The 20,994-nt window shown below is 34.7% G+C and overlaps 1 protein-coding gene and 1 pseudogene across 3 annotated transcripts; both read left to right on the top strand.

The window, feature by feature from the left end:
* Positions 1–9,050: 9,050 nt before the first annotated feature.
* On the top strand, positions 9,051–16,869 carry LOC8258082 (lisH domain-containing protein C1711.05). Of its 3 annotated transcripts, XR_007215118.1 has the most exons (9): positions 9,051–9,185; positions 9,286–9,610; positions 9,701–9,765; positions 9,909–9,949; positions 10,077–10,900; positions 12,583–12,672; positions 12,766–12,827; positions 14,684–14,767; positions 16,571–16,869. XR_007215118.1 is itself a non-coding variant. In XM_015718662.3 (8 exons), the coding sequence occupies exons 2-8, from the start codon at positions 9,359–9,361 to the stop codon at positions 16,674–16,676; spliced, it is 1,425 nt and encodes a 474-aa protein (XP_015574148.2). In that variant the 5' UTR covers positions 9,051–9,185; positions 9,286–9,358; the 3' UTR covers positions 16,677–16,869. The 3 variants fall into 3 exon arrangements, 2 of the variants coding, with proteins under 2 accessions (XP_015574148.2, XP_015574147.2); XM_015718662.3 differs by lacking the exon at positions 14,684–14,767 and having other exon boundaries at positions 10,092–10,900; XM_015718661.3 differs by lacking the exon at positions 14,684–14,767.
* Positions 16,870–20,252: 3,383 nt separating this feature from the next.
* Positions 20,253–20,937, top strand: LOC125369427 (annotated as a pseudogene).
* Positions 20,938–20,994: the final 57 nt, after the last annotated feature.

The raw sequence follows: 20,994 nt of genomic DNA, 5'->3' as shown, positions 1-20,994 counted from the left end.
TCAACTCTTTGAGTTCTGTTTTGATGGTTTTAATCTCCTTCTGGAGTTCCTGAACAGTAGGAAGAGGGTTTTTCAACTTCTTTCCTTTGTCCAAAATCATAGTAAGATTATATATATAAATAATCATATAACATCTTACTTTACATCTCACCTTAAGTTTAGACCTATAAATGCATAATTATATCATTTTGGAGTCTTAAATTGTATTAAACCTCATAACTCAAATTCCAATGAAAATAAAATAAACCAAGCTACAAATCATCAATTACATATTCATAGCACAATTCAATCATACAAATAAACAATAGAATTTAATTGATTCTTATACTACCTTAGATGTAAAAAAACATCTACTACATGTTTAAATCTTTTCTTGGGCTTTCACAATGTGTTGAGGATCTAAAATATGATAAATATTTAATGAAGAATCTGCCTATAACGATAGTCCTGCTTGATGCACAATTATGGTCATACGTTCATGCAAGTAAGCCTAATATATACACATGTTCATTCTTATAGGATATCCTAACCTTGCTTCACTTATATAGCCACCAATCTAGTTATCCATATCCAAATGACTTGATTATTTTTTCTACTTAAACTAGACGCATGAGGCTATAATATATCTAGAATCCAGCTCAAAATAACTACTACATAATATATGGTAAATTCTTGAAATCTATCCTGTCGTACAACTTTAACCTGAACATGTCTAACAAATATGACTACTGAACATAACATACATATCCAATTGTAAAATTGATTTACATAGAGTTAGATAACTAATAAATAAACAATTTTTCATGTTTTACCCTTTTGTTTAGTTTAACCTCTAAAGTCTTTAAAATAAATGAACAAATTTAGAATATCTGCAAGCCTAGCAACATGAACCATTTCTACTCTAGGAAGAACATCTCTTCACACACATCAAATTTTACAAAAGTATTTTACATGCATATAGACAATACATAACTTTACAGCTTTCATTTTTTGGACTTTTCAATTCCTTCATTAAGGTTATGAAAACTGAGGTGTAAAGTTCTACTCAATCATAAGTTATTTATAATCTCTAAAACTCATATTGACATCATAATCACTTCTAATGCTAATCACTTTATTCGTTTAAATTCAGACTAATTATACACGTTTAACATGTCATATAAGAGGAGTTTTAAAAGAAAAAATAAAATCACTTACCTTTGCCTAGATTAGAAAGCTCTAGAGTTTCTTCTCTTCTTCCTCTTATCTTTTCTCTCTTTCTTTGATATCCTTTTTTTTTTCTTTAAGAATTCAGCCCCTCTTCACATCTCTAATCCCTATTTCCCTCTCTTCTTTATAATTCAAGAGACTTCCACTTACTTATCTCCAACTAATAAGATAAAGCTTCTTTTAATCCTTCTACTTATTATTTCTTCTCTCATGTCCCCTTACTAATTCCCATATATCCCTTAAACATTTAATATATTCTAAAACACCCTATTTTATAACATAAACTCAAGTTTGCTAAACTTGATAATTACCATGCAACTATACCAACATTGTGCATATTCAAGTGCCTAAAATATAATTATAAAAATATTTTTTTTATATTAATTAAATGCACTTAAAAAATAATTATTCATAAAATGCTTATGCTCATACCGAATTTTAAGCGAATAAAGATAGAGATGTTATATCCACCAAAGCATTTAACATTATAATTATATTAACTTACCTAAATAAAATAAACTGATTTATCATCTGAAAGCTGACTTGTTAATTCTTGATTTAAAAATAATATTCTACTACATATTTGATATAATCAAGAGATTATTTAATAAAATAAAACATCTTATTAGAAACACAAGTCAACTAAATAGTGTACTAAAATAAAAATAACTCATCTAAAAGCAATAACTCTTTACACTTCAAAAAATTAAAAATAAATTAAATATATAATTATCTTCATCAAAATCAATTCTAACCTAAGTAAGCTATTATTCATTTAATTTTTTATCATTCAAAGCTCCTAAGTCAATACCATCATCTCATTGCCCATATCATACATATCCCTTAGTAAAACTCTCAAAACTGCATGACAATTCATACTCTTGGGGTCTTTGACATAAAAACTTGCTCAACTTGGGAAGAAAACGCAAATGGATCGTCTTCTAGTCTTACACCAATATGTTGACGAAAAAAATTAATAAGAGCATACTAATGCGTATGGACTAGTATTGTTGAGAGTCAAGTTAGAGACTAGTTGTGTTGTGATTTTTATTTAATTATTTTTGACATATTTTGTTAAAATCATTCTTAATGAAAATTAGTATTTTATAATATAAGGTAAAATTTAAATGGATTTTGATTTGAGACAATAATAAAATAAAATTCAATCCTATAAATAACCTTGCAAATAATATTTTGTGCAAGAACGCTCCTAAGCAGGCAATCTCAGACTTTATAAAAGAATTAGTCATTTATCCGTGTGTTACACGACCGTTATATATTATTTTAATTATAAAAGTAAATTGATAGATACAATTTAATAGAATTTTCAATATTTAATATTGAGTTACAAAATTTCAAAAAATAATAGCAAACAAACTATTTTAGATGTTCTTGATTTTTAAGAATTTAAAATTCTATTAATGTAATAATATAAAAATTATCTTAAAAATTATTTATCAATTAATTTTTATATTATAGAAATATATAAATATACAAAAATGAAAAAAGAAAAATGAAAGTTATAAGACAAGAAAAAAAAAGATAATAAAAGAAGAATAACAAATAAATGGATTATCATATTTCATGTAGAAATATGAATAAGTGATAATTGCGTATATAAAGAAAAATATTTTTCCTGCTCTTATAGTAAGAGATAGTTGATGAGAAGCCTCCGCCCAAAGAGCCTAGCCCTCCTCCATGGAGGAGGAGTTATGTTCTACATATTCTGCCTGTGCCAAGTGTCACGGCCCGCCTAACAATTAGGCAAGGAAGGCTACCCTGACACGGCCGTGCTGGATTCAACACAGCCCGTGTTGCCAACACGACCATAAATACGGCCGTGTTGGATGCATCAAAACATGAAAGAGCTAGAAGCTTCTAGAGAACACGGCCATGCTGGTGAACAGGGAGAAATCTATAAATACCTCCTCCTTGTGTCATTTGTGACAAGTAGAGAGAAGTAGAGAGAGAGAGAGAGAAGTGTAGAGAGAAAGATAGAGAACTAAGCAATATAAGCTTACATTTCCAAAACTCTTGTGCTCTTTTTGTGCCACTTTCTTAAACTTACTACCGCTAGCGTAATTGCTGAAACTTTCCCGAGTTTGGCATCCGAGAAGGCTGACTAGTAATCTTGACTTCGGGAAGATCAAGTGAGCTAGGCTGCACGTGGGCAAAGTTTTGGGGATAAAACAAAACTCACGTGACAGTTGGAATCAGAGCTAGGTTCGTGTCAAAGCCCAGTTGGCAATAGAGCGTGTTTGAGTTCTTTGGGGAATTCTTGCACTAGATTATGGCCAAAGTTGGTGAGCAATCCACTTCTACCGCTCCTCCCACTCCAAGGGAAGGAGGAAAGGATAGCGGAAAGGGCCGTAGGGATAAGTCCCGCGACGTGATTGGCGCGATGGAGGATAGGCTAGTCAAGGTGGAGACTACCATGTCCGATTGGTGTGATAAAATCGAAGACATGGACCTTCGCATCGAGAAGCTAGAGTCCAAGGAGGACGATGGGGAGCTTTGCGGGGAGATGCAAGGTGCCTTAAATACTCTCACCGACAATTTAGCGAGGGACAATGAGGCTCTTAAGAAGTTGCTTGCCCAATGCCTGGAGAAGGTCGATAAGCTCGAGGTGGAGCTTAACTTGTGCAAGGCCGCATTGGCGAATAGTGGGGGAGCACAAGTAACAGCGGTGCACAAAGTCGATGCTCCTAAACCAAAGGCCTACGGTGGGGCTAGGAGTGCAAGGGAGATCGACAACTTCTTGTGGAACTTGGAGGGATACTTGGATGCAGTGGGCATAGTGGACGACGCCACTAAGATAAAGTCCATATCTCTCTACTTAAGTGATATTGCTACCGTATGGTGGAGACGTAGGTGCGAGGATGTGAAAAAGGGCCTTTGCACCACTAATACATGGGAAGATTTTGTGTGGGAGCTTAAGAAGCAATTCTATCCCGACAATGCTGAGAAGGAGGCAAGGTCAAAGCTTCGACGACTCCAACATAGAGATGGTTATATTCGGGAATATGTGAAAGAATTCTCCGAATTGATGTTGGAGATTTCCGATTTGGGAGAGAAAGAAGCTTTCCATGCCTTCATTGATGGGTTGTCTCGATGGGCTCAATTAGAGCTAGAAAGGCGAGGTGTGCAGGACCTTGCCACCGCAATGGCAGTGGCCGAGTCCTTAATAGAGTTGAAGAAGAAGGACTCATTTAAGACAAAAGTAAAGAAGTACGAAGGAAGTGACAAAGGTGGTGGAGATATAGGAAAATCTTCTACAAAGGATGGTAAGGCTTCATATAAGGATAAAGGCAAGTGGAAGAAGGAAGACAAGCATAGTTCTTCTCTGAAAAAGCTTGCTTGCTTCATCTACGACGGACCTCATCGTGCCTACGAGTGTCCAAAGCGTGGGAAGCTTGGAGCTTTAGTAATCAGCGAAGAGGAAAAGTGAGAAGAAGAACGAAGAATTGCTTCCCTTCGACTCCTCAATGCCATCCAAGCCAAAGTGGAGCAGAAGCCTCGTGGTCGGATGTACGTGGAGACTAACATCGGAGGCGAAAGCATCCAAGCCATGGTGGATACCGGGGCTGATACGGTGTATATGGCAAAGGAGGTGGCCGACTCTATAAAGCTGCCTTATAAAAAGGAAAAGGGCTTCATCAAGGGCGTGAATGCAAAGAGGCTACCTGTCATTGGCATAGCGAGAGGGACCAACATCCGTATAGGCCAATGGCAAGGTAAGGTCGATATCACCATTGCTCATATTGATGATCAACGATTCTATCTTGGTATGGACTTCCTCGACATGGTGAAGGCATTCTTAGTTCCCTACGCCAACACCATGTGCATAATGGAGAATGGCCAACCTTGTGTTGTGCCGATAAAGAGGGAGCTAAGCCAAGATATGATGGTATCGGCCATACAACTCTCAAAAGGGGTAAAAAGGAAGGAGCCAACCTTCCTAGCAACCCTCAAGGTGGAAGAAGGTCCCTATGTTGATGATGCCACACTTCCAAGCCCTATCCAAGGCGTGCTTGATGAGTTCAAAGATGTTATGCCGCCTGAGCTGCCGAAGAAGCTTCCTCCACGACGAGAAGTGGACCACGAGATCGAGTTAGAACGGGGAGCCAAACCACCCGCCTTTGCACCCTATCGTATGGCGCCTCCGGAGCTAGAGGAACTAAGGAGGCAACTTAAGGAGCTGCTTGATGCAGGCTATATAAGGCCATCCAAAGCTCCATATGGTGCGCCGATCTTGTTTCAGAAGAAGCATGACGGTTCTCTTCGGTTATGCATAGACTACCGTGCGTTAAACAAGATCACAGTCAAGAATAAGTACCTGATTCCTAACATTGCCGACATCTTCGATCAACTTGGTGGTGCTAAGTGGTTTACCAAGTTGGATTTACGGTCCGGGTACTATCAAGTGCGCATTTCCGAGGGACATGAGCCAAAGACAGCATGTGTGACGAGATATGGATCATACGAATTCCTTGTCATGCCCTTTGGCCTTACAAATGCACCGGCCACATTCTGCACACTTATGAACAAGGTACTTGCTCCTTACCTTGGTCAGTTTGTCGTTGTTTATCTCGACGATATTGTTATTTATAGTAACACTTTGGAGGAGCACGTAGAGCATCTAAGGCTAGTGTTCAAAGCCTTGCGGGATAACAAGCTCTACGTCAAGAAGGAGAAATGCTCCTTTGCTCAATGAGAGGTGGCATTCCTTGGGCATATCGTTGGCGATGGAAAGTTAAGGATGGATGGTTCAAAGGTGAAGGCCATCCAAGATTGGGAGCCGCCAACCAAGGTGACCGAGTTGAGATCTTTCCTTGGTTTGGTGAACTATTATCGGAGGTTCATCAAGGGCTATTCTTCCATTGCCACTCCTTTGACGGATCTATTAAAGAAGGGCAGTGTTTGGGATTGGCCTACGAAGTGCCAACAAGCCTTTGAAAGGCTAAAGAAGGCCATTATGGAGGAGCCGGCCCTAGTACTTCCTGACCATACTAAGGCATTTGAAATCCACACAGATGCTTCCGACTTTGCTATTGGTGGAGTACTTATGCAAGAGGGGCATTCAATAGCCTTCGAAAGCAGGAAACTGAATGACACCGAAAAAAAGTATACGGTGCAAGAGAAGGAGATGACCGCTATAGTCCATTTCTTGTGAACGTGGAGGCACTACTTGCTTGGGAGCAAGTTTGTTGTCAAGACCGATAATGTTGCCACTAGCTACTTTCAAACGCAAAAGAAGCTCACACCGAAGCAAGCTAGGTGGCAAGACTTTCTTGCAGAATTCGACTACGTCATGGAGTATAAGCCAGGTAAAGCAAACCTTGTTGCCGATGCACTAAGCCAAAAGGGGGAGCTTGCTGATATAAGCCGTACTACATGCAACTTGGTGGAGCGCATCAAGGAGGGGCTAAAGCATGATTCTATGGCCAAGAACTTCCTTACTCTTGTTCGAGAAGGCAAGACTCGAAGATTTTGGCTAGAAGGAGACTTGCTTTACACCAAAAGAAGGAGGCTATACGTACCGCTCCATGACAATCTTAGAAAGGAGATCCTTAAAGAGTGCCACGACAGCAAGTAGGCGGGTCATCCCGGCATACAACGCACGATGGCGCTTATGGAGAATGCCTACTATTGGCCTCGCATGAGGGAAGATGTGGAGGCCTACGTGAGGGCTTGTCTTGTGTGTCAACAAGACAAGATGGAGCAACAAGCCCCGAGTGGTTTGTTAGAGCCACTTCCTATTCCCGGGAGACCGTGGGAAAGTGTCTCCATGGATTTTATCATGGGGCTTCCTTTATCTGAAGGTTGTGCATGGATCTTCGTGGTGGTGGATCGATTCTCTAAATATGGCATCTTCATTCCCGCTCCAAAGGCCGTCACCGCCGAAGAAGCTGCCCGTCTTTTCATGAAGCATGTGGTGAAATATTGGGGTGTGCCAAGATCGATAGTAAGCGATCGAGATACTCGCTTCACGGGTCGTTTTTAGACAGAGTTGTTCAAGCTATTAGGCATTGACCTCAGGTTCTCTACAAGTATGCACCTCCAAACCGATGGGCAAACCGAGAGGATCAATGCACTCTTGGAACTATATCTGAGGCACTACGTGAGTGCCAACCAACGAGATTGGGCGAAGCTGCTTGATGTTGCCCAATTCTTTTACAATTTGCAAAGAAGCGAGTCTACAGGCAAGAGTCCATTCGAGATAGTTACGGGCCAACAACCTTACACACCAAGCACTCTTGCCATGGATTGGTCAAGCCGAAGTCCACCTGCCTTCAAGCTTGCGAAGGAATAGAGGGAGCAAGCCGACGTTGCTCGAGCCTACTTGGAAAAGGCATCCAAGCGAATGAAGAAGTGGGCGGACAAGAAGAGGAGACCAATGGAGTTCAAGGAAGGGGACAAGGTGCTTGTCAAGCTATATTTGCATGGCAAAGCCGACGGACTTCATTGGGGACTCCGAAGAAGGTACGATGGACCTTTCCCCATTATTAAGCGTGTGGGTAAGGTAGCGTACAAGGTAGAACTACCACAAGGCATTAAGATCCATCCTGTTTTTCATGTGAGCATGCTGAAGCCTTATAGGGAGGATCGCGATGACCCGAGCTGAGGTAAGTCTACAAGAGCTCCTTTGAATGTGCGGGCTCAGTATGACAAAGAGGTGGACTACATCATCTCTCATCGTAAGGTGCCACAATCCAATCAACCTCCTATGACGGAGTTTCTTGTCAAGTGGAAGGGACTCCTCGAAAGTGAAGCAAGTTGGGAGCCGATTCGTGACTTGTGGCAATTCGAGGAGAAAATCAAAGCTTACGAGGAGAAGGCAACGGGGGCGTTGCCAGATTGAGTGGGGGAGAATGTCACAGCCCGCCTCACAATTAGGCAAGGAAGGCTACCTTGACACGGCCGTGCTGGATTCAACACAGCCCGTGTTGCCAACACTACCATAAACACGGCCGTGTTGGATGCATCAAAACATGAAAGAGCCAGAAGCTTCTAGAGAACACGACCACAGAGAGTAACACGGCCAGGAACACGGCCATGCTAGTGAACAGGGGGAAATCTATAAATACCTCATCCTTGTGTCATTTGTGACAAGTAAAGAGAAGTAGAGAGAAGTAGAGAAAGAGAGAGAGAAGTGTAGAGAGAAAGATAGAGAACTAAGCAATATAAGCTTACATTTCCAAAACTCTTGTGCTCTCTTTGTGCCACTTTCTTAAACTTACTACCGCTAGCGTTTTGCAGAGTTTGGCATCCGAGGGAAGGCTGACTAGCAATCTTGACTTCGGGGAGATCAAGTGAGCTAGGCCGCACGTGGGCAAAGTTTTGGGGATAAAACAAAACTCACGTGACACAAGAAGCAGCAGAAGGCCCGAGATCAGCAACGTCTATTTCAGTTCCTCATGCACCTTCGCCTAGAGTTTGAGTCCATCGTTGATATTACTAACTTTTAATATTAAGAATTTATTATATAATTAAAAACTAATTTATTATTAAATATGATAATAAAAATATAATTTCAAATGTTATTTTCTAGATTTTGAAAAATTATTTAATTATAAAATTAATTTATTAGTTAATATAATATTAAAATTTAATTAATATTTTATAAAATAAAATTTATATTATTATATGATTAGAAAACTACATATTAGTTAACTGATGTTTTCTTTTAAAATAAAATTAATATTTAATTAAAAATATAATTTATAAATTAATGAATTAAATAAAAATATTATTATTATTATTTTTATTATTTTTACTTTTAGAGGGACATAGAAATTAATACATCCATAAAACAGTAACAGTAATTTTGAAAAAGAAAACCTTTATTGGACAGAGAAGAAGCCCTAGCTCCCTTCTATTCACCTAATAATATAAATACAACCACCTTCAAAAAATTGGCCCTCCGCCCACCGCTGGCCAAATCTTATTTTGCTTCTTTTCTGTACTCTGCTCCGGTAATGCTTATTCGTCTTATCTTTTGTCTATTTCTTGCTCTTTTCTGATATCCTAAAGTTATACATTTATTTGGGCTTCTCTTGGCTACTGTTTTTGCAGAGACTATATCAGCTTAGAGAGCTCTTTCTCTATACATATATATATTTAAAAGAAAAAGGAAGGAAGAAATTACATGCCCAAAACCCAAATTGGAAAGACAGTAGAAGTGAATCCTAGCATTTTAGCATTTAAGCCTCGCCAGGTGCTGTTGTTGTCTAAACCGCCAGCAAGCAGCATGAAGCTAGACGACGGCAGCAACAACAACGACAAACTAATTCTTAAGCCGGAGCAGAAGACATTGCTCTTGAATTCCATAGCTCAGTATCTGGAACGAAGTGGCTTCTCCAAAACTGTTAAGAAGTTTCGTTCTGAAGCCAGAATCCAGGTCTTTTTCTTTCTTTCTCCTCTCTCTCTCTCTCTCTCTCTCTGTTTAATTTCATTGACTTCGGTTATTTCCCTTTTTTTTTTCTTACAGAAAGATGATTTAATTGAATCTTCTTTTGACCTGCAAGAGATGTTTATCAAGATTTTGGATATGCGGTATGGCTTTTATTAATTCAATTGTAGCAATTACATATATATGAACATAATGGTACAATTTTCTTAAATTTTAAATTTATCTTTGCTCTTCTGTATTTCTTTTTATTATTAGTGTAAAAATTTCGGATTTTATTGTTTTGCAGTAATCATGCCAATAAAAACTCCAAGAGCCACAGGGTGCAAGGTATGCTTCAAATTTCTAAACGAAATTTCTTTGTTTACATGTGGAAGTTTTGTAGTTTCCTTTTTATCTTTTAATGTTATTTGTATGTGAATGTTTGTATTATTTGTTTATTTTGGTTAATCTGCAGAACTACAAACTGTAGGCATTTCTAGAACAGATGGAAATGGTGATTTTGCTTCTGCTACGGGTGATGGAAAGGAAAGGAAGAAGGATAAGAGTGCTGTTGATAAATCTATTGGTCCTAAGAATGCTGAAGAGAATCCAACTCCTGATAATACCATGTCCACAGAGGTGAAACCTAAAGAGAAAACGAGAAACAAAAAGAAGCAAAGCAACTTGGGTTCAGAATCTCTTTGTAATAACCCAAATGAAGAGTCAGTGTCTGAGCCAACTGTAGAAAAATCTAAGGATGTAGCAATAAAAGCTGATGAGAAAATGACGGACTCCAAGACAGATGATAAACCAAAGGATAAGAAGAAGAAGAAGAAGAAAAACAAGCTGTCTTCTGATCCTATTGTTGCTGAAGAAAATCCACAGAAAATTGATTCTGAAAATTTAAAGACTCCAAAGGAGGATTTTATTGAAAAACAGGATAAAAATTCCAAGAAGAGGAAAAGAACAGCGTCTGAAGATGGTGAAAAACTAATTGAAGATCAGCCCAATGGTGAAAAACTAGTTGAAGTATCCAAACACATAAAGACAGAAGAATCTAAACGTAGAAAGACAAAAGATTCTGAAGAGCCCAAAGTAAGAGATCATTCTACAGGGTTAGATTCATCCTCTAGAATTGAAGAGAAGCCCCAGAAAGAAGAAAACAGCCAAACTGTTTCTGGCGAGGCCCAGAAATTATTGACTATAGAGCTTAATGGGCAGTCAAACCGAAGCCTCAAGGAAATTGGAGAGAAATCTTCCATGAAGAAAATCGAGAAGCAGCAGAATGGTTCAACTGAGGTATGACTTGAACAATCTAATAGGTGATAGTGTGTTACTTAGCTTCAAATTCTGATGTTGACTTGCTTAAATCCTAAATGTCCTTGCATGTTTCCACTTGTTTTACAATCTTTACAGATTTCCAATGATAATGCAAATATGCATGTATGCTGTATCCTGTCATCTTATGGAGATCTCCTGTGATCTGCCTATCTTTCTATCTTAGGGAATAGTAAAAAAATTTTAAGAGACTTCTGCTAGCTAATGGTTAGGTATTTGATGCATTTATTTTCTGTATATATACTTTTTTTAATTAGTGGTATGCAGAATAAAATGAGTTTTATTCATTCCAATCATCTGTGTGGAGTTTGTTGCTGTATTTTTTTGTAAAGTTGATGGTAAAAACACTAGGGTTTAGCCAATAAAGGACTGGATATTGTATTTTAATATTACATAAAAATTATATCTAATCATATGTGTTGATGTTTCTAATAGGCCATTATCAAAATGATGCTTGATAGTAAAGAAGAATCCATTAAGCTTTGCAAAACTGTGATTAGACGTTCTCAAGATTGACATCATATTCAATCATTTTTTTTATATTCTATTCTACCTGATTATAACATATCATATTTTCGTAATTACTTTAGCATAGTTAAGCTTAACATGCTTATGCCTAAGATGCATGTTCACAATTCTTAACATGTTTTATTTAGGTGCCTAATGTTCTTTTTGGATGATAATATTGTGTATATGCAAAAGAAAAGAAGAAGGGGTAGAGTATATACTCGCAATACAATATAATTGATCTCCCAAGGTGGTGCCCCTTGCATGTTCTGTAAACCTCACCTGACATATTCTGCAATTGATTTAGAGACTGAATATGGTAACTGGTGTTATTCATGTCAGACTGTATTATCTATGTTTTAATTTTTTCAAATAAATTGTACATGCAATCACACAAGTATTGAGGCACTGGACCACTAAAATCTTTATTTTAATGTGGTTGGATGAGAATATGATATGTGCCTTGGCTTTGGATCGAGTAATGGGACCTTGAAGTGTAAAATCCTCTCCTAACCTTATTGGAGATGGAGAAGGAGATTTATTGGGATTCTTCTTCCTCTACCTATCTTGACTGACTAATTGTAGGGAGAGAGCTCACTGATCTCACAATATTTAGATGAAAGTTTGCTTGCCTCTTTCATTAAACAATCTCATCTTCAAATACATAGCCAAAGCATAACTCCATACTTCTAAGGAGTGATAAGTACAAACTTCATCCTGAATTATTTAAATAAGAGTAGAAATATTATCCTAAATTATCTGCAACTAAATGATAGATAATGATAACTAATAACAGATGATAACTAAGAAACTAATTAGCAGAATATTTCCCTACTAATCTGTTGACTTCTTCTTGAACTTTCCATGAGAAAATCTCTTAAAAATATTCTGGAATGGTGCCACGTGTGCTGCTGTACTCCTCTTCTTTTCTTTTATTTTTGTATCAGAATAGCTTTTCCTAATTTCTAGAAAAGGGGTCTATTAGATGTTCTATGTTCTCTATCCATCCCCCCTCCTTGTACCTATCTATTTTATTGTGTTTAATGGTGATGTTTATTTAATGATTTCTTTGAAAAATTCTGTCCAAGAGTATGATTGATTCTATGTGTACACTTAACTGGAATTTGTTATTGCAGCCACAATCAGCTATACGTTTTCAGAGAGTAAAAGTTGACGACGTGGTATTCTCTGATGAGAGGCTTAAAGATAATTCATATTGGGCAAAGGTTTGGTTCTATGTCTATTTCCCAAGTTCTCTCTTCCTCATTGAGTTTTCAGTGTTTATTATTTAAGTGTGTTTTACCCTAATTTCTGCACAGGATGGAGCTGAGATTGGCTATGGTGCAAAAGCACAGGATATTCTTGGGCAAGTTAGAGGAAGGTACGCTTTGTTGTTAAGGCCTATGTTCTTGATGTTACCATGAGATTCATACACAAATGCCTAAAAAAAAAAACAGATTAGGTGCTCATTGTTTTTTTGATATTAATGTCATTGCGATTGAAAAACAGAGAATGAATTGAATTAGTTAAAGGTCTATTATTAATAATTGGCGGGCAGCTTTTATTACAAAAATCATCTTAGGATGTACTTGCCAAATTATCGACAAATATATTATGTTTACTTGGAATTTTAGTGTGCTGAATCTAGAATTTTATAAATCTAGTTCAGGGAAAAATATTTAGGTGTTCTTTCATTGTAATAATTTTGATAAGTTAATAATCTTTTTTATTTTAATTTTTTTTTTTACAAGATGCTATCTATGATTCCTAGAGTTGAAAATTTTTGTTAATTCAGACATAGGGCTCAAATATTTCAACATGTTTTGCCCATTCAATATTTGTTATTTTTCTGCTTGGTATTTTGTGTTCTCTTGCTCTACATGAGAGTTCTGATCTGCTAGGAGAATTTGAGATTACCGACCATACTAGGAGAATTTGTAGTCTCTAGAAAAAACTACTTTGCCTAATACCTAGTTTTATTTTTTAGGCTGTTGAATGATGAACGTGAGTATTTTGATATAGTGGGAACTGGAAGTTATACATGAGTGGTGTGATCTCTAATTTTTTCTTCCGGTCATTATTTCTCTTTTTGCTGCCAGAAAATTAAAGCTACATATCCTTCCATTTTAGCCTTATTTTATGATTAAATCTCGACTGAACCAAATCTAACTTATTTCATACTGTCATAAACTCTAGAATCCATCTATTATTTTTTTCCATCAATCTCGATTATGCAGATTGCTTACATTTATTATATCCTTAGCTTAGACAGATTATTCTAGCTTAGACAGATTATTCGGAATACATAGTTAAATTTTAATATGGAGGTGTTGAAGGATCAAAGGTTTGTTTTGCTGTCAATATAGTAATTTTAGTGTAACAATTGTTATCCCCGAGGTTGAAACAGAATTGGAATGTAATAATAAAATTTCATACAGATAGTTCTTTGTCATTCTGTTTCTTGAGTGTTAGCAGTTGATCCTTCCAAAATTCAGGCTATTAAACAGAAGATGAATCTGCTAATGAAGGTTACAATATAGATCTGATCAAGAGGAAGAAACTTAATAGTACTATAGCTGCTCATGGTTATTTTGGCCTATTGGAAAATCCTATTTTTTGCCATTAATACAAATAAAATTATCAAACATACTCTCATAAATATTGTTCTATATACACCCTCTCTTGCACTATGCATGGAAATGAAGAAGGAAATGGAAAGAAGGTATTTAAAAGGGAAGGGAAGAGAAAATTTATCCTCTTGTGTTTGGTTATATAAAAATAATCATTAAAGGGAAGGAAATTAATTAAATCTTGAATTTTTATTGCAATAATTGAGATAAAAGAATAATTAATTAAATTTTCATTTCTTTTCATGAATTGAAACTTTTAAAATCCCAAATTAAGGGGTAATTAATTTCAACTTCTACAAGAGAATTAAAGAGGAAATATTCCCCTTCTATTCCTCCCTTTCCTATAAAATTTTAATACCCAAATACGATTAAAACTGCTTCTTTTATTCCTTTCTCTTATCCTTTTATTGCTACCGTTCATGCATAGGGTTAACTTAAGACAAAATATTGTCTCCTCTTTCTCTATCTCCTCACCCAGTCTCTACTGTTTCTTCATTCTTTTGCATTCCCTTTTTCAAACCTCCATTCTTTCTCTATTTCTATCTATTATTTTTACAAGATGGATTTAAGCCTTAATTTTATAAATCTTCCCTTTGTTATGTTAAAGGCGTCCCTGAGGCGAGAGGCGCAAGCCTCAATAAAGGCAGGCGACTTCACTAAGGTGCGCGCCTTTGTGCGTCTTGGACCTAAGGTGAGGCACAGGCGAGGCGCGTCTTCGTACTATTTTGACTTTTATTTGTTTCTTTTTTAATTATTTTAAGACATAATGATCTCAGCCCTTCATCATAGACTTAATATAGAATATGTAGGTTTATCCAGACCTAATTATCTCCAAAAAAAATATAAAAAAAAATGGAAGAAAGAATATTAGGGCAAAAAGACATTGATCAAGAAAAAAAAGAGGAGAATTACCTAGAAGTGTAGGAGTAGGACCAAAACCATAATTATAGACTTATAATAAATTAGTAATGGAATATGCTTTAGGATTTCTTCTATTCTAGGACTTCTAGTCATTTATAAGACTGTTTTACTTTTATCATCTCTGTTGAACATGCCTTTTTGTTGTTTGTTAAATGCCTCTTGAACATGATTGTCGAAATCTTTTTATTTCTTTTCTTTAGTTCTGTGTTATGTTTTTAATCTTATGCTTGCGTTGTGTTATGAGTTCTTATCACCTTGTTGTGCCTTTCGCCTTTAACAACTAACAATTGATCTTGATGGGGTATAGAGTTGGTGATATCTACGATTCTAGTAAAGGATAGAGTTGGAGATGGTCAACAATTTCCCTGCATGTTGATTTAAAGACTAAGATTTGTGCAATATAATTCTTTTTATCTATTAAAGATCTTTTTTTGGTTGATGAAGTTGGATACTAAGGTTTTGCAGTGCACCAAGTCTTAAAACCAATAGGATGTATTGTTTTTTTTTCCTAATCTTGTTTTACGAAAAAATGAAAAGAAAAGAAATTAGAAGCTGCAAATCAAACTTCAATTAAGAATTTGGATGGATGGCAAGGTGGTCTAAGGCACTGATTTGTTACAAGAGATTGGTTATCAAAATATGAGATAAAAGCTTTGTAAAAGAAATTAAACAAAAAGTAGTATCTTTTTAAGTTGGCGACGGTTAATTTTCAGAAAAAGGGTACTTTTGGAATTAATTGTTTTTAAAAGAATAAAATAAAATGTCTTTTAGGCATTAACTACTTTGTTATTCGTTGAACTTAAATTCTTCAATACCTTAATGGAAAGATGTTTCAGCAAATGAAATTGAACTGAGGGATGTTTTAATATAAAACTGGGGACAATAGTAATTACCTAAAGATAATGCTGGGGGATTTTAACATAAAACTGGGACATTTGTCATCATTGGCTGTGCTTTGCATATGATCTTGTTCTCTTAATTTCGTTTTTCTTTTTTATCTGAAGTGTGTATTAAAGTCATATTGTTTTTTAATTCACTTAACTGCAAGGTAGAAAGGGGACGAGATGCATTTACCAAGTTAAAGTTGGACATTATAGAAACATAATAGTATGCAAGATCTTTGGTGTCCCTCTATTTCTTTATTAGTACCTTTCAACTGTTAAGTTAAATCTCAGAAGATTTATATATATATATATATATATTCTAGGAATTTAATGGGATCTTATATTTGAATTAGCTGGTCATGTAAGCTACTGTTTCAGATTGTAGCAATAATGTTTTGGATAGTATAAAAATAGAATAAGATTGGACCTGCAGGATTGAAATAATAACCTACGTTATAGAAGCTTGTTGTTCCCCTTTTTGGTTTGCAAATGCCATGTTGAGTCCAAGAGATACTTTGCTAACAAAGCTGAAGTGTCCGTCTTTTACAGATTCTTCGCATACAGGAGCGCGCACAAGCATACACTATATGCATTTGGTCTTTTTTGCACCATCAGAAAGTGTATTTATATTGCACATCCTTAATGAGCTTTTCTTTATTTTTCTACCCTGCTGTCTTTATCTTTCCCAGGGATTTTAGGCATGAAAAGACAAAGAAGAAACGTGGGTCATACAGAGGAGGACAAATTGACTTGCAATCCCATTCTGTCAAGTTCAACTATTCTGATGATGAATGATTGGGGATCTTTCTTTCTGCAGATTTTGGGCATCACTTATCATGAGCCAATTTGGTGATTTAGTTTCTGTAAGAGTTGTTTATTGTTTTGCACTTTGACTAATTTGACAACTTTTCTTATTATTGAAACAATTCACGGATTTGCATATATTTGCTATGCTTTGAAATTCTTTGGGGTTCCTCCCCTTGCTTTCTCCTTTTGCTCTATGCAATTCTTTATGGATGAACTATCTTATTGACCTGTTGTTAGAAAGTGGAGCTATGATAAATCGATGTTTTGTCTTATATGAGCCCTTTATACTGATTACTTTGGTATAATTAAGTTTGATGGACATAATTGGATATGTACATCATTACCAAAGAGGATAACTTTATGTATTCCAATTGATTTGGCTGCATAGGTCAATCAAGTTAATAAGCTCATATAAGCGCAGAGAGTTGAAGTATTGTACTTCTCTCCTCTCCAGGAAAAATTACAAAGTTCATCTAAATTGCAGGGACTTTTTCTACTAGCGGCTTTAACTATAACTTCAGTTCTATTTATTGGTCTGAGCAAGATATGACTTATTTAAAATAAATTGAATGAACAATTTATAAAAAAATTTATAAAAAGAAAAGGAAATTTTTCGTCAGTATTCCATCCATTTTCTAGTTCTTTACCGTATTAATTTTCAATTCTTGGTTATTGAGATTTTTCTTATTGAGATTTTGCTTATTGAGATTTATGGGCGATAAGGATAGATATTACTCCCCCCCCCCCCCCCCCCCCCCCTTTTTCTTTCAAATAAATTGAAATGATTGAAGTTTTTCTATTTGGAATCGTTTTAGGTCTAATTCTTATTACTTTGGCTGCATTATTTATAACTGCATATTTACAATACAGGCGTGGTGATCAGTTGGACCTTTAATTAATTAATTAATTAATTAACACCTTGTTTTTTTGACCTGCCTTTTTCTTTAATCCACAGGAGGTCAAATTCAGATTGCTCTTCAATTTTTTCTGTATAAAATATAATAAATTTTGAGAGAATTTATAATCGGAAAAATTCATTATTTTTTTTATTTTATATTAAATATATTAAAATATTTTCTATTAAAGTAAAGTTAAAAAAATGAAAAAAGAAAAATGAAAGTTATAAGATAAGAAAAAAAAAGATAATAAAAGAATAACAAATAAATGGATTATCATATTTCATGTAGAAATATGAATAAGTCATTTAGTTAGTTCTACGCTCTTTGCACTTTATTATATTATATATACTCACTTAGATATACTTAGTATAATTATATACGAATTTTAATGATTATAAAAAATCTTTCTAATAACAAAATAACTAATAAATAACTAATAATAGAATAATTAATATAAATATAATTATAATTAATTTAAATTATTAAATTAATAGAATAAAATAATAATAAATAAAAAAATAATGAAAATATATAAATATATTAAATATATATTAAAATATTCAAAATAATATAATATATAGTAAAAAATTAAATAACATGTACAAATATTAAATCGAGGTGCCCATTCTATGACAATTCTCAACAGCTTACCCTCCATTTTTGTGCCTTTAGTAGGCTTAGTATTTCCGGCAATTGCGATGGCTTCCTTATCTCTTCATGTTAAAAAAAAAACAAGATTTTTTAGATCCAATTAGGTCTAACGGGGGTAGATTTCATTTCTTTTTTTTTTTCAAGACTTAGACTTGGATCATAATATAATACAGATATAATACGAATATCTCTTTAGTTTAGTATGATATGATATAACATACGAGCAGCTCCCTTCAAACGTAAATGAAAATGAAAGGGTTCTTATGCAGACGTAAATATGATATATGATATATAAGTAAATGGACTATTTGAAAATAAATCGAAACTGTGGCGGATGCCTGAAAGAAATGCAAAGCAAAGCTGATATTTTTATATATGTGCAGATAGGGGATCCTATGGGGGGGGGCTGAGCTCTTTTTTTTTTTAATCTAACGAATTCGATGAATTCCTCCTAAAGATTCACACCAGAATAATCCGAGTTGATGAAAGTTACTTCGGAAACAAAAAAAAAAGAAAGTCAAATTCATTTGGGCTAGTCTATCGCTTCAAATAAAAAACAACTAGATCTAGTATGAGTTGGCGATCAGAATGTATATGGATAGAACTTATAGCGGAGTGTCGCAAAACAAGTAATTTCTGCTGGGCCTTTATACTTTTTTTAGGTTCATTGGAATTTTTATTGGTTGGAATTTCCAGTTATCTTGGCAGAAATTTGATATCTTTATTTCCGTCTCAGCAAATAATTTTTTTTCCACAAGGGATCGTGATGTCTTTCTATGGGATCGCCGGTCTATTTATTAGTTCTTATTTGTGGTGCACAATTTTGTGGAATGTAGGTAGTGGTTATGATCGATTCGATAGAAAAGAAGGAATAGTGTGTATTTTTCGCTAGGGATTCCCTGGAAAAAATCGTCGCATCTTCCTCCGATTCCTTATGAAGGATATTCAGTCTATTAGAATAGAAGTGAAAGAGGGTATTTTTGCTCGGCGTGTCCTTTATATGGAAACCAGAGGCCGAGGGTCCATTCCTTTGACTCATACTGATGAGAATTTGACTCCACGAGAGATTGAGCAAAAGGTAGCGGAATTGGCCTATTTTTTGCGTGTACCAATTGAAGTATTTTGAAATGAGCTGAATAATGAACATTTTCTTAACAAGAACGAAAAAATCCAAGAGTCTTCGTTTTTTTATAGTTATAGCATAACTTAACTGAAATTTCACAATACAATATTGATGAACCAAAGAAGACATATTATATATATATATATATATATATATATATATATATATATATATATATATATATATATATATATATACGGAACAATTCTAAAATAAAATCAAACCTTTTTTATGCGTATCTAAATTCAATTTCAATATTCAATAAATTTAGTAACAAAACAAGTAATAAATCGAAATAATAGACCCATCTCATAGATCAAAACAAAGCATTTCGGAATAAAATATAGAATAAAGAAAAACTCTTTTAATTTTGAATTTTCAATATTTGAATCAATATTTGAAATTGATATATTAGATATGGATAGATCGTATCTTGTAAATTATCTTTCTTTTCTCGACGTTTCTTGTTATCTTTCTTTTTGTCCTCCATAATGAACAAAGGGCTGGATCACCTAGAATGATAACTTTTCTGTCTTATTTTGCTTTTGCCACTCATTTTTTATTATCACATCACAATATTCTTCAAAAATCTTTCTAAATTATTTCTGTGGAATATGGGTAAGTTGGCCATTTTTTTTTCGAAATATTTATTTTGTTGATAGAACGAAATTCTTTCATTTAGAAATCCGAATTTGAGCAATTAAGATACTTAGAAACAATATTTTTTTTGTATTCTTTCAAAATTCAAGGACTAACCGCTTACTCACAAATAAAAAATAGGGAATAGATTCATAAGTTCAAAGCCTCATAATAGAACTTATGCTTGATAAAAATATTAGATCATATAGAGGTGGGTTCATTAAAAATTCACAGACGAAAAAATGAAAAAAAAAAACATTTATTCCCTTTCTATATCTTACAGTTATAGTTCTTTTGCCCTGGTAGATCTCTTTTTTATTTAATAAAAGTTTGGAATCTTGGGTTATTAATTGGTGTAATACTAGTAAATCCGAAACTTTTGTAAATGATATTCAAGAAAAAAGTATTCTAGAAAAGTTCATAGAATTAGAGGAACTCATTCGCTTGGACGAAATGATAAAGGAATATCTGGAAACACATCTACAAAAGTTTCGTATCGGAATTCACAAAGAAACAATCCAATTGATCAAGATGCACAATGAGGATTATATCCATACGATTTTGTACTTCTCGACAAATATAATCTGTTTCGTTATTCTAAGTGGTTATTCTATTTTAAGTAATGAAGAACTTATTATTCTTAATTCTTGGGTTCAAGAATTCCTATATAATTTAAGCGACACAATAAAAGCTTTTTTCATTCTTTTATTAACCGATTTATGTATAGGATTCCATTCACCCCATGGTTGGGAACTAATGATTGGCTCGGTCTACAAAGATTTTGGGTTTGCTCATAATGATCAAATTATATCTGGCCTTGTTTCCACTTTTCCAGTCATCTCGATACAACTTTTAAATATTTAATTTTCTGTTATTTAAATCGCGTATCTCCGTCACTTGTAGTGATTTATCATTCAATGAATGACTGAAAAATGATCCATGAATCCAATTAGAATGTTTGTTATTTTGTACAAAATACAAAAGCAAAACATTC

This window comes from Ricinus communis, chromosome 3, assembly GCF_019578655.1.
Source record: "Ricinus communis isolate WT05 ecotype wild-type chromosome 3, ASM1957865v1, whole genome shotgun sequence".
In the NCBI taxonomy this organism is placed as follows: domain Eukaryota; kingdom Viridiplantae; phylum Streptophyta; class Magnoliopsida; order Malpighiales; family Euphorbiaceae; genus Ricinus; species Ricinus communis.
Note: the sequence above shows the minus strand (reverse complement) of the source record. Positions and strands in the feature narration are given on the sequence as shown.